The following is a 15,903-nucleotide window of genomic DNA, read 5'->3' on the forward strand; positions in this document are numbered from 1 at the left end:
AGACATTCGTTTACATTCTTTATTGTCAATTAAGATTACAGATGTGTTTGTACTTAATTTGCCTTTTAACTGGTTTAATTCTAGCGACACTGATGAGCCGTTTGTAAACGAAACGCGCATCTGGCGTACAGTATACATAGGTAAACCTTTTATCTTTGAAAATTTCTTTTTATACATTGGGTATAACTTTTATTATTCTCTCTCAACCCATATGGAATTTACGGACCCCATATATATCGTATTAGGTCACTAACACACCATGTAACTAATAATATACTTAGCTTGTTTTATTCAATACCTCTTAAATAAACCACAACTATCATATGATAACTTTAAATTGTTTCTTTTCAGACGATTCTCAACTTATTAGTCGAATATTGTATAACAGACAGCCGCTTACAAGAGAAGACGACAGCGAGTTTATATCAAAATTGGAAAATTTATTAAAAGACCTTAAAGAAAAACGAAATGTATTTCCAGAGAATAATGCCCTTTTCAAGAAAAGGAAATGAACATGGTACTGTTAATATCCTTAATGAGTTTTTATACGAACCAGCATTGCCTAATACTACGCTATAATTTTTAAAATATATGTTAGTAGTCATTTTAATTCAACTTGCAATTATTTTTTTTTACAATAAATCAAATTGAAAGAATGGACAAAATGCATAGGGTCGCCATCTCCTGCTTAATATACATCATAAGATTACATAGTAATATCAAATTGTACATGTTATATCCAACTTCCTGGAGAAAACGGATATGACGTCAGATGAACAACATTACGAATGCAGGGTTGATGAGAGAGTTAAAGTTTCTCTGGTTAAATTTCGTATGATTGCCTATAAGTAAACTATATAATAGAGTCTAAATGACTTGAGTTGAAACAACTTTATATCACTGTACAGCCTAACACAATGAGAAAACCCTATACCGTGAAGGCAGCTATAAAAGTACAAGACATTACCAATTGTTTTCAGAAATTGCCAAACAATCAGAGAAATGAACCAAATACAGAAATATTAATAACAGCAACAATTTCATATACTTGAAAACGTTCTGATTAAACATAACTATTAGAAAAGAATAGAGAAGAAGTTTGAGCATAATTGGTCAGGCATATTTTAAGATAGTCAGCTTTTGCAGTAGACAGTGGAAGGTGACGCCAAATTCTTTAAGTGGCATATGCTTGGGACTATATCAAATTATATAAAATTTACGACAATCTTACACCATAAAGCAAATACACAGTGACAACTTACTAATAAATAAAACACCTTCGCGCAAACATTAACTTATAATGCATTTCTTAACATGTATGATGATATTAAAAATTATATGAAATGCTTATTCAATTATGACCTGACGTCATAATGACATTGACAAGGCCAGGCTATTTTTGTTAAAACGCCAGAAATTTTCATAGAAGAAAAGCGATAATTCGTCGTCTTTCAGTCATTCAGAAAAGATTACTCGAAGTTTTGACAAGAATATTTAATTTGCGACTTCCGTCAATATAATTAAGACACAAAGTGACATACACTTGTGAAACGATTAGGAATAAAATGAGGAACTGAACAAAGATAAACCTTTACAAATATCGGTATAGATCATGACAACAATCGATCCCCAACGGATAACTTTCACATGTTAATTTGTCTAAACCTTTTAACTATCATGAATTGCGAAATACTTTTTTTTGTCTAATTTTGCTTTTTCTAGACAATAAGAGGGAAGATACATAAATCTTCAATTTTATACGAACGGGTGATTGTTTTATGACTAAAGCAAAGAAGCATATATTTCACTGAGACAATCATTTTGAAACAAAAAAAAAAAAGATTTAAAAAGAGAGCGTTTTCATATTTCAGACTATCTGTTTACTGACAGTTCTCAGCATGATCCCCCTTTTCGAACCATACGGTTATCCTGAGTAACAAATACAAATGAACAACTATTTCATGCTAAAGCACTACTTAAATTAGTTTTGTGCCTAAATATGGAAAATTCCTTCAAATACGTATGAGAGCGTTCTACTTCAGTAAAATACATTCTATAATTATCTAAATTTATTCAGCTTATATTTGTTTAGGGGCCAGCTGAAGGACGCCTCCGGGTGCGGGAATATCTCGTTGCATTGAAGACCTGTTGGTGACCTTCTGCTGTTGTCTGCTCTATGGTCGGGTTGTTGTCTCTTTGGCACATTCCCCATTTCCATTCTTAATTTTTTATGAAACGTTTGATGCATTTTGCCTATTGAGATACACCACTTATTACCATACTATGACTTTTGAGCACATCCTTAGTGCGAGAGACGCAATGTATAGAATAAGAATTAACATAACATTTGATATGGATACAAACCATATGACATATACAGTAATTTTTCTTCCTTTATTTTCAGAATAAAGAAAACGCAGCCCGCCTTAATGGAGCTCCGTGGATATTGTTTGTACATTTCCGAAAACTTTACAACATTTTGTAATTAACGTTCATGCAATGTATTAATATATATGCTCATTTTAAATTATTGTGGGAATATGTTTTTTTAGGAAAAAAACCCTCAAGTATGGAAATTTTAGTTTGACAATATACTGATCATATGGATATGGAAGAAAAAATAATGTAAAGGGACGATAATAAAATGTTTCTTCAATTAATTAGTTTTAGAATTTCTCAAATTACTTTTACACAAAAAGGTTTTGACACCATTGCGTCAAAATATCATTTCAATGTTCACATACTTTGTTTTAAATTACGAACAGATACTTTGATAATAAATTATATCATACTTCTTATCAATCTTTATTTGTATGCAGTGCTGGTTAAAGTTCAATAACACATAATGGTCATATGACGTCGTTGCAACACTAGTGATGATTTGTAAATTTACAAATTACAATCTAAATAAACAATTAGACAGACGACTTTGCAGACTTCAAAAATGAGAAAACCTTTGTCTAATTTTTAAAGTGTCTGTATTCATGTTATATTCCACCAAAGCCATATTAAAATAATTTATGAATGACTGACTTAAAAATACATGCTTGTTGTATAAAAGAAGGAGGTGTGGTGTGATTGCCAATGAGATTAATATCCACCTGTAATCAAATAAATTTGATGTAAGCAATTACAGCCAACAATTAAGCCCTCAACAAGGGCTTAAAACCAAAAAGTATAATTGGCTATAAAAGGCCGTGTCATAATAATGTAAAAAAATTCAACAGAGAAAACTAATGTCCCAATGTATCACAAAATAATTAACGAAATAACAAACGATTGTCAGTCAGGCATACTGCTGAATAGTCGATGAGGCTCCTGGCTTTGGAAAGATACACAAAAATGAAGCTAACTTAAACGTGTTTGTGATCCTCCAACTTTACTTTTAAGCTTGAACAGCAAAACAAGTGAACAAACTTAGAAAAACAAAATAGAAAGGATTTGATCTGTATAATAGCAAAAAACAAAAATAAAAAAATAAATCAGCTGATAAATAGACAAAAGATACAACATGCACATAGTGCTTATCTTAGAGTATTTTTGTTGAGTATCTTATTGCAAAAAGTTGTGTTCCCTTTGAAAAAACTCTTTTGCGAAAACTCAGTGTTTTAACTGGAATAGAGTAAAAAATGAAAAAGCAATTGTTAGTAACAAATCAAGTGTAATTAATAATAAATCGTACTGTAATTTTAAACAACAATCGTACATTTTAAAAATCTTCTTCGTTAAAAAGACAACAGTAGTTTATCGATGTTCATATCTCATTAATTGCTCGACCAGATACACATCAAGGTAGCAGACAAATTCTCAAGGAATCGAATGAACCCCCCAAAATAGCAAGATTATGTGCGTCGACAGGATAAGCAACACCTGGAATTTCATGCGACTGTCATACAAGTGAGAGGTTTATCTATCTATAAAACCAGGTTTATTTCAGCATTTTCTACATATGAAATGCCTGCACCAAGTCAGGATTATGATAGCAGTTATCCGTTTAATGTGCTTGAGCTTTTAATTTTGCCATTTGATTACGAACTCTCCGTTATGATTTTTTTTTCGGAGTTCGGTATTTTTGTTATTTTACTTTTCATTGTAAAATATATATCGAGAGAATGTCAATGCTGATACACAGATATTTAAAAAAAATATCGAAAAATTATCAAGAATATACATTTACTTCATTTATTTCTACATAAGAAAATGCCTGTACCAAGTCATAAAAATGACAGTTGTCTATTCGTTTGATGTGTTTGAGTTGATGATTTTGCCGTTTGATTAGAGACTTTCGGTATTGAATTTTCCTCAGAGTGCAGTATTTTTTTTATTTTACTTTTTTCCACTGATTAATAGTTTTCAACATAGTCCTTAGCATGATAAAAGTTTCCGAAATCTACTTATTTTCAACAACTTAGATAAAGAGCACGCCATTGTCATCGGATGTTTTAATATATATTTGTAGGACTCTAAAGTGCGATGGTCACGCTAAAGAGCGATGGTCTACTCTAAAGTACGATGGTGTCTCACGCTAAAGTGCGATGGTTGTTTGTTTGCTAAAGTACGATGGTATATCACGCTACAGTGCGATGGACCAATATGATAAGGTCGACGGTTTAAAACATTTAAATACATGGAATTAAAAAAAATAAAAAAATAGTATATTTGCAAAAGCTAGAACGCTAAGGTATAACATATGTGATAGGCTTTATGATTTATCGGTAGGCTTATATACGCCTAATTTGGTGAATAAAAATATTCTATTCTATTCTATTCTATAGTGATAGTTTCTAAATTTATAAGACCGACCACATTGTCTGAATACATTAAGTAACATTTATTTGTACAAGGTGTTTAGCTTTATTCTTAAATGCGAGAAAAAGCGATATACGTCGAGCTTTCTCTTTTCCGTAAAAAAGACATGTTATATTTTCCTGCACTGTACAAACTATGTTTTAGCCGACAATTTATAATTTACGCTGAAAAACATGAACCTTTTTTTTCCTGACGTTACTTTTCAATAAAATCGAGAATATTTTAACGTAATATTTTAATGTAAACTGAATTGTAAACAATAATTTCAGTGCATCCGTTCGCTGCCAATAGAAGCAGGATCTTCGATACCCATGCGTATACTATTTTCAACCTATATAGCATCTATAAAGTCAAATGGTCGACTGCAGGACACAAGTTCTTCTTCAAGCATCCGAAATAAATCAACACAGTTGCTTCAGCCAACGAAGCACGGTTAGGTCTGAAATTAAATCATGGACATTTGGTTTAAAAGTTGTGAATCAAATGTTCTTAATTTATGTTCCGGCATATACATTTTTGGTTTGTATAAACGACTGTTAACGTCATAATCCAAGTACAATTCTCTCGTCTATACTTTCGCGGACCATCGCACTTTAGCGTATGGAGGAATCGTACTTTAGCGTAGACCATCGTACTTTAGCGTGATCATCGTACTTTAGCGTCCCCATTGCACTTTAGAGTCCTACATATTTAAGTTATTTTCTCAGGTTGAAATTGTTTTTTTTAAGGAAAGGATTTTACATTTTTGTTTAAATATATGTTAGATGTTAATATTTTTTTTTTTATCAATTTAAAAAAAATTATCGTCGCACTTTTTGTATATGCAAGTGAGGCAATGCATTTACATAAAATGATTACTATTTGATTTTAATTAGTGACTTTAATTTAAAAATGTTAATGAATGTTGTATATCAAATAATGTTTTGTTATTTGTTTTGGGATTGTTGCTTATATATACGTCGAATTGGCATGTTATACATATAGCATGCCTTTTACGCATTGAAATGTACCTTTGATTATATTTAATTTATCAATTACTATGGCGTGGTTATATAACTTTTGTTATATAAATGGGCGATGACACTAGGTTAAGTGATGACCAACGAAATTGTACGTTGCTGAAATATGTCAATCAAATAGTAGCGTAATTACTATGTCTCATTTTCAAAAAAATAAAACATGCATCAGATGTCAGCAGGTTTTGAAATTCAGATACAGATACAGTACATGTAAATTAATTATTGTTGTGGGATTCACTTAGTAGTTTATAGAAGTTTGTGAATAAAACAAAAGAGCTCCTAATGGGGAAACATCCTCTCATTAATCTTTCTTTTTTTTCTTTTTCAACTAACTCTCACAATCAATGTCTATTTGCAACTCAAGATATTGCTCGGATCAAACTGTTTATGTGGTCTATAGATATAAGACAATTTAGGATAAGTGCTAATGAGACAACTCTCCATCCAAGTCACTATTTGTAAAAATAAATAATTAAAGGTCAAAATATGGTCTTCAACAGAGAACCTTGGCTCTAAGCGAACATCCAGCTGTAGGGCCCCATACATGTACTAGTGTAAAACCATTCAAACGAGAAAGTATTGTACCCCCGCCGTCATGAAGGTTTTTACAGAAACACGTGTCCGACGTCTAAAACCGCCATAACGTGTAACGTCTTTATATCATGGCATTTTTTGAATTCTTTAACTGGGTTCTTGTTCAGATTCGTTTTGCAGAATATTTATATAGTCACAGCTGAAAGATTCAAATGTTTATTTATTTTCAAGATGAATTATCATTTAATGTTACGTTTATATTTTACCAATACGCCAGTCAAAAACGGTTCTAAAATAGCATACGGGTTTTATTAATTTTATCGCCTGTACCACTCTTGAAAGAATCTTACAGTTTCGTCGAATTACTTTTTAGTAAAGATTGGAATATTGTTAAGTTTTTAGAAGAACACTTTTTTTGAAGGGGGAACATATATAAATATTCAGAACAACAAAGAAGCACACCCTTCATAATTTTTACTAAAAATAAACACAGTTACAACAGAGTTAAAATTGATACAAAATAGCAACATGTTGCAGTAGTTTATGTCACATGTGTAAACTCAAAACCATAACAATAATGTCACATACACGTTTCAAAGAAAACAGTCCTCAATTTAAAAAAAAAGGAACTATATTGTATGGACGAATTAAACATTAACATTTGTCCTGAATGGCGTCATATGTAAAATGACAATGTTCTGGATAATGCTAGTGTCATGTTGCTCTATTCGTCCATCAATGGAAGACGTGAATCACCCACTGTGATAATTGTTTGTTGTCAATTTAAAAAAAAACCGAATTCTTAACTCAACCAATACGAAGACCTTTCAACGTGTACACCGTGTGTTGGCACGGTTGTATTTCCTAACCCATATAGGATAGTGATAGTCTTTTAAGAATTTTCACCACTTTTTTACACTGCCCAAATTTGTACATACAGTTAATTGAAGTTCTTTAATTATACTAAATGAATTTGAGTATGTATCATGACCGTTTACCTTTTTGTTATCTTTAAAAACCTAAGACCACTGGTGCATTTTAAAATACTGTATACATTAATGATACATTAATTAAACAATAAAAAAGCAGAAAAAATTAAGGGTCCATGCGCTTGTTTACGAGATATAAGACATTTAAATTTGATTTTCAAATTCAAGAATCAGAACAAGGTATCATGTTCTACATGTTCCTTTAATGAATATGATTTTCATTATTTAGTTCTGAAAGAATGTTATACTTAATTCAATCTGTATACTTTAAAATATAATAGAGCTCTATATATCTTCGATTATTAAGTTTCATTTTTTTAATTATTATTATTTATTAAATATAGGAACTATTTAGTCTTGTAAAACATCTTGCTTTCTTTTATCTTAACCTTGAAATAAAACAAAATTTGATAACGCTCTGTCATATTTTTATATCAAATGCAGATAAGTTTGGAGTTAAGGGACGTCAATGATGGGAATGAGGTGTCGTGGGTACCACTCCCTCATTATGTATATGTTCATTATAAGATAACTTAATCTGAACATGACCAAACAATAAATGCAATAAATATGAGTAATGGCAAAAGGTATATGTTTCAAATTAATGTAAAATCTGATATGCTATTGCACTTGAAATGTGATATCGAAAATAATTATGTTTAACAAATTAATTTCATTCTTGTATCAACTATCGCCTTTCTCTGATTTTATTACACTATTCTTTGATTTTACCGTAAATAAACTATAATATTACTTCATAAATGTACTATCATTTTCCCATTCTGTTAATTGAAAATATCATATTCATCCTCTTTACAAAATGTTCCTACTTCTGAGTGTCAGGATATTAGAGATAGAAGATTTTGTATTAAAGCACACGTTTTCGCACTAACTATTAATAAACTTTCACAAATATTTTGTTTTAAATTCCTCTTCTTAGTATTTTGAAATCAATTTTGATTATGGTTCAGTTGATTTAATTTGGTACTTGGATATCAATATCCGGATGATTTCTTTTTAAAATTGTCAACATAGAGTCAGCTAAAGTGATTTCGAACTTGAAATATTGTTCAGATCACGTGCTTACATTTTCTATCATGATTTTCTTGATAGAGGGTTGCTGCTCACAAGGAATCTATTAAACCAAGAGTTCCAAATGGTGAAGTTGAAATCATCCCTTCGTAAATTTTACGGACGCCATCACGAGTTGGTTGACCGTTATGGAATAACCGTTTCACAAATGATATCGGGTATGTTCCTTACGTTGTAACTACAATCCCCTTTCCTTTCATAAATGCCACCTACCGAATTAGACTATTTACGGATTTGTTATCACATAAGCAACACGACGGGTTTCACATGTGGAGCAGGTTCTGCTTACCCTTCCGGAGCACCTGAGATCACCCCTAGTTTTTGGTGGGGTTCGTGTTGTTTATTCTTCAGTTTTCTATGTTATGTCATGTGTACTATTGTTTTTTTGCTGTTTGTCCTTTTCAGTTTTTGCCATGGCGTTGTCAGTATATTTTCTATTTATGAGTTTGACTGTCCCTTTGGTATCTTTCGTCCCTCTTTTAGAGACCATGGGATGTCTTAGCTTTGTATATTTCATGTGTTTGGAAAATAAGTGCTGTACATGGTAAAAGGAATAAGATGTAACACAATTAGCAATAAAAGCTAACAGAAATTTATAAATTAATGAATTCGGCTAATATAAAGGAATTATATTTTTTCCACTAACTGAGATCAGAACAGATATATTTATATATATATATATATAAAAGTTCACCATGCTTGTCAAGAAAAGCGTTAAAATGGCTTCAATGAAAAGGTCATCGTAAATTATAGTTATATTTAACCAATATAACTTTTAGAATGCTGTGGTTAGTACGTTCTAAATTCATAATCCTGACGTCAAACTGTTATCTATTTTCCTCATTTATCATGAAGCACATTTTTGTAAAAACAAAATGAACTTGTTTAAACTTAGTCTTAATCTGTATAGTGATCCCTATCAACCTTTCCATATTTCAAGTGGTTTGGTGGAGGCCTTGCTAAATTATTAAATATAAGAAGATGTGGTATGTGCCATTGAGACAACTCTCCATCCAAGTCACAATTTGTTACAATTAACCATTATAGGTCAAAGTACAGTCTTCAACACGGAGCCGTGGTTAATACCGAATAGCAGACTATAAAGGGTCCCACAAATGATGAGTGTAAAACTATTCAAACAGGAAAACCAACGGACTACATTATATTAAATTCGAGACACACTTATGAAGCACATCAACAAATGACATCAACTGAACAACAGGTCTCTGACTAAGAACAGGTGCAAACAAATGCAGCTGGTACCAACCTTCACCCTTACCTAATACAATAATGTAACATCACAACATAGAAAGACACACTATAAAATATCAATTGAAATGGCTTAAATCAATCAAAAGACATAATAACACCAAACAAGTGAACATATACTGAACGAATAAATTTGATCTATGACACAGTGTAAATACAAAATTAATAAAGTAAGGTGTGAGAGGTTAAACGATATGAAAGACAACCAACACCTTGGACAACATGCCGTAAAAATAAATGTAAGCAAACAAAAAAGAAAATAGTTTTGTTGTAAGGTGTACAATAATGGAATACGGATTTTTTTTACAAATTATATAATTTTGTTGTTTATAGTACGGGACCAAACACTTATCAAAGCTGGTATGTATTAAAAAAAGAAAGACGAGAATTAAAACTAAATAAGTAAACATTAAATAACTAAAAAGCATTATAAATTGCATCAACAGGTCAAATCAATACGAAAGTACGATTCGAGAGTACTCGCAGTTACTAAACGCTAGGCAAAAGCCGAAAAGAATAAATAATGTAAATTCATGCTCCAAAAACTAAATTCAACTAAAACAAATCCCAGGGATTTAGTGTTTTAACCTCATGGACAGTCAAAGAAGACATGACTTGTACAATACCAAAAGTAAAAGTATCAACGGGCAGTAGGATAGTTAGGAGCTTAACTTTTATCAAATAAGTTTAATGTAATCTCTATTTAGAAATTGAGCGTGGATGAGTATTTATACATCCCTAAAAATAACAACGTTTGAAATGAATACAAATGTAGTTATGTTGCTGAATCAGATTAAATTTAAGTACTTCAAAATGGGTAAAAAAAAGAGGGACGAAAGATACAAAAGGGACAGTCAAACTCATTAATCTAAAACAAACTGACAACGCCATGGCTAAAAATGAAAAAGACAAACAGAAAAACAATAGTACACATGACACAACATAGAAAACTAAAGAATAAACAACACGAACAAAGCTATCATTTTAATGATACACGTCATTATGTTATCTAAAATTGAGAATATAGTTTTTCGTCACTTGAAATTAAACTTTTGGTATTTTGTTTCTTCGGACGAATACATTAATTTACCTGATTTAAAAAATAGAACGAAATTGCTAGTGCATAATTGATGTTTTGCTGACAGTGAAATAAAACGATTACATAAAAGACAAAACGAGAATGTATAATCAAAGACGTTTTATAATTTCGTTTTATGTTATAAAAGTCGTATCTTCTTTGAAGGCCTTTTTTTCAATTTTCTTCCCCAAAAGTAGGCTAGCAGACAATCTTTGTTCAATAGATATTTTTTTCTTTATGGCTCATAAAATTCGTTTAATCAGATTTCCATGCCGAATGAGGAAACTATAAAACTGGAATCGACTTACACATGTCAAAGAAATGTTACAACTTGAGAAGGACATTTCACAGTTTAAATTTAGTTACCTCTGATTTACTTTATGTCATGTTATTTACTTTATTGTCACCGTCTCGCTGTGAAACGATAATTATCAATTAGGAGTCTCTGTAGAAATTAAATCATGTTAAAAGATTTAAGAATTCTTAGACAGTAAATAAGTTTTCTCATGAACATCGATATTAGTATTTTAGTGTAAAGCAAATTCGTGTTGCAGAGAACTGCAATTGTGGCAGTAACATCGAACCATTATCTATCAAAATGGAAAGGGGATGAACATGAGACCACGATCTTAAGAAATGTTAGTAAATGAAAAAGATTATAAATGACAAAATATTTGTCTTCCAGGTTAGAGATTTTTCAGTTGTCAACGATCTATCAAATGAATTTATCTTACAGACGCTTGGCGTTAACCTAAAGCGGTGTTCTGTGTGAAATTCATCAACAACCTTACTGACATCTTTAATTTTTTTTTTTTTTTTTTTTACAAAACTTGATAATTATCTGATAAAATAATTATCTGCATCAATTACATATAAATTCTAACCTCTCAAATATGTGATGTTGAAAGGATAAAAATGAGATATAGGAGGGCTAGATGAAAAATATGTATAAAAAAATCAATGATTGAAACCCAAATTCATCGGCTCTCAAATGAACTCGTTACTTGTATAACACTGACGGTTTTTCTTATTGTTTATTCTGATATAAACCACTACAAGGACAGTTTATATGTATAGAGAGGTTTATCATCGTGGTACTGAGTCGTTTATTGATGTCGACAGTATTTTAATATAGGTACCAGCATCAGGCTATGATCTCATCTATATCAAAGTCAATCGCTTTTGTAACTATCAAAAAATAATACAAAGAAGGATTGTGTCTCGATGTGTGTATCCTACAACACGACACAAGGACCAATTTCAGAAAATTTTAGTTACTAGAAATTTAACAGTGATATGTAAAAATACTGTAATACGTCATAATAGAATTTACATTCATTTGATTTTCAATACAATGAATTGTATTGTTTACACTTCAATTGTCAATTATATATCCCTATTTGATAAAAGTTAAATGCATCATATTGGTAGTATTTTTGGTACAAGAAACCAATAGAGTTACGTGTAAAATATCATTTCGACACCGCTGTTATGTATAAATTTGGAATTCAGTTCTAAAAATATGAGATATGTTTACAGAAGATTTCATTAAAGTAATTTTATACCATCTTATTAGATATTTTTCTTTGATATTTACAAAGGACAACTGAATAAATACTACCATCTTAAAGCCATCCTACCACATTGACAGTCAATTAGATAAAACGTCAAAGATGTGGAAGATAATTGTATCTGTCAACACGTCTATGTCTGTTTTATGGAAACAGGTAGGCTGACCCGAATATGAACAAGAAACCTTATCACTTGCTTGATATATATGACAATTTGTGCTTCTTTGTTACAAATGTGTTTGTTTTTATATTGATTAAGGTGGCTCGGGACTATTCGACTGCGCATAATTTCACGCAGGAATTACAAAAGTATTTTTCGTAAATTCGATATAATTTTTTTTAAAATATTTTGATTGATTAGAAATGTTAAATCATTGTACTTATGTGAATATTAGAACATTTTCGTTATTATCCGTATTTGTTAAAGGGTCAAAATGACATTTCACCCATTTTCACCACTTTCCTGCCAAAATTTGGGTTTTAAGGCAAAATATTTTTTTTCCTTATCGGTGACCTGTATTTTTTATTTGTTCATTCTTTGAAGTTGTATTTCAGCTTTTTATCTTACAGTTTTGGACCAAGTGTCATAGAACGTTGTTTGGATATTCCGATAAAAATATGTCAATACCTCTATTTTCCCTATCATTTCATTGAAAAATTGTCCATTTTACATACCTGTTTAAAAGTAAAATTTTGAGCTTAAATGATCCGTGACCCCCTATTTTTTTTCGACCAATTTGAATCACTTTCTGTAAAGAATAAAATAACAAAAAATATGGCACTTCTGAAAGAAACCCGAGCCACCTTAAAATTATTACACAATGTTGGCTGCTGTTCACCTATTTTTTTCTTTTTTTACCTATTATGTCTGCTTAATTTGTTGTCATCATTGTCAATTTAATGGAGTTTGGTGGGACTGTCATACAAGTGAGAGGTTTAGCTAGCTTTAAAACTAGCTTTAATCCAACATTTTTTAAATATCAAATAGACTGTACCAAGTCAAGATTATGACAGTTGTTGTCCATTCATTTGATGTGTTTGAGCTTTTGATTTGACATTTGATTAGGTACTTTCTGTTTTGAATTTTCCTCGGAGTTCAGTAATTTGTGACTTTATTTATTTTGGATATATATACTATAGATAAATAGAACTATTATCAGCAATTATTAGTTAAATTTTCAATATCCTTTTTCTAAAAAGTAAAATCACAAATTACTGAACTCCGTCAAAGGATGATACAAACAATCTGGTATTAAGGTTAACACACAAAACAATTGCAAACATGTTTTGTGAATTAAGTTTAATTTAGCCTACGTCATTGGTTGAATTTTTAATTTTTCAGAACGTTTTCAAACAATCATAACATTTTGGTATACGCTTTTGAAATAAATACCAGCATGCATTAGCTTCTGAATCGGTAAACTGCAAATGAAAACTGTAGAAACCATCAGTCAGAAATAAGAAATATTTTATATGGTGGTAATATAGAGATGGACTAAATTACATAAGGAAAAAGAGAACTGTTCACTATATATAACAATAAAATTGTTCAATAATTAAACACAGATTTGTTCGGGAGTAAAAGAATATTCATGCGTCACTATTTATCACGACATTTCTGAAGATATTTCTTGAGAACAATTTACGTAACCTGTATCAATACGATTTAACCTTGTCAGTCAATATTTCTCTGATAACAATTACAACAAAGGAAATGCAATATTCATTAGATCCAACTTAAAATTCATCAATTATGCAGTGCAGTACTTGGTGCATTCATATTTTGACACTGAGCGTATGTTGTTTAGAGTCAAATCGCAACATCTGTACATGGATTTGATGATTGATTGATGTTTGTTTTCCATATCACTTTAAAATATTATAAAATATTTCTTAATTTGATGCGACTGTCATACAAGTGAAAGGTTTAGCTAGCTATAAAACCAGGTTCAATCCACCATTTTCTACATTAGAAAATGCCTGTACCAAGTCAGGAATATGACAGTTGTTATCCATTCGTTTGATGTGTTTGGACTTTTGATTTTGCCTTTTGATTTTTGATTTTCCTTTTTGAATTTTCCTCGGAGTTCAGTATTTTTGTGTTTTTACTTTTTTTTTTTGCATTATAGTGCCAGAATATATAGAAATTCTTCATAAGCAAACCGAATGACTCGCGAACGATCTTATGTTGAACGAATATTCGCTTGTATAAAAGGGGCTTTCTTTTATAACTATTTCAAACAAACTAGGGAGAAACAAACTGTCGGGACACCTTTTGCAATTTACCATTAATTAACCAATTTCTCTGACGTCAGTCTATTGATCTTGTGTTCCTGTCATGTGCCTACCATTTTACAGTATCACTTTAAGGTTATCTATGAGGTAAAGATATAACTTTTCTTGTTGCAAAAAAGTATGATTAATATAAAGAACATACCCCGTCTTCTTCTCTGTACCAAATTCTCTTCTTTAGTAAAGTGACCAGCTGATATCGCATAATCATTCCAGTTAAATTCCAGGGAGCATTTTTCGGAATAGTTTCTTCCCTTCAAATATAAATCCCAAAAATAAATTATGTGACATATCTTTTCCCCCTAAATCAAATAGGTAAGGCTGGATATATTCAAGATGCTTGCTTTTAATAATTCTTTTTCCTTTCTATATTGCATTTGTACAAATACTTGTATGCAGTATTTTCTAAAAAAACAAACTTTTTCTTATAAATCAACTCATGATGAAATAAAATCTTCTTTTTTTCTAACAACCTTTATTATTATTATTTTTATTATAAAGGAAAAAAACTAAATATACCAGACAAATTATTTAATAGACTTGATTCGCGTTTGTCTACTAAAGACTTATCAGTGACGCTCGAATCAAAAACTTTTAATTTAAAATCGATAACAAATTTTAAAAGCATTGATAACCCAAAATTTCGAAAGTTCTTGGCTTAATGCAGCACTAGTCTATTCTTAAGGTAGAAAATCCTCAGTATATCGAAAAATTAAAAATTTGATATAAATATGAACACATCAATGATAATTCATGTCAACTGTTGACTACTGAATATCTGAACTAATATACTAAATATACAAATCTGCATAAAAAAAAATTGTATTAGCAATCAAGGAACTTATTTAGCCTTTGATTGAATTGTTAAGTAAATTTTCAAAAATGGCAATCAAAATATTTACATTCGGGTACATTGCGACCATACTGTATCGTGTATATCATAATCTCGTAATGAGCCTGGTATAGGGAAAAAGTATTATGAAATTTTCCCAGCTTATGGTTGGCCTTTTGTGTACTCAAGCAGTCGATTGGAAATCAACTTTGAGGCGCTGTGAGTGGAGTTAAGGGTATACTATATGTTTTATGTGTTCATGAATAACTGCATTGCGTTTATTTACAGTATAGATTTTGAAACCCACTGAAAAGTTCTTGAGAAGTATTTGAAGAGTCTTCTGAATTTTAATAAATTTTATTTAAAATGACGGTAGGCATGGATACTCCGTTGGAAGATGGTCATGATACTATTTGAC

General features: G+C 30.8%; 1 protein-coding gene across 2 annotated transcripts in view; it reads right to left on the reverse strand.

Moving 5' to 3' along the window:
• Positions 1-15,903, reverse strand: part of LOC139502292 (H(+)/Cl(-) exchange transporter 6-like) — a 67,627-nt gene that overhangs the window by 18,663 nt on the left and 33,061 nt on the right. For both annotated transcript variants that reach the window (XM_071291723.1, XM_071291724.1), the window contains exon 21: positions 14,799-14,907. In XM_071291723.1, coding sequence (XP_071147824.1) covers positions 14,799-14,907 — 109 coding nt within the window. The remainder of the gene's footprint in view (positions 1-14,798; positions 14,908-15,903) is intronic.

The sequence above is a fragment of the Mytilus edulis genome, chromosome 13 (assembly GCF_963676685.1).
Source record: "Mytilus edulis chromosome 13, xbMytEdul2.2, whole genome shotgun sequence".
Lineage (NCBI taxonomy): Eukaryota > Metazoa > Mollusca > Bivalvia > Mytilida > Mytilidae > Mytilus > Mytilus edulis.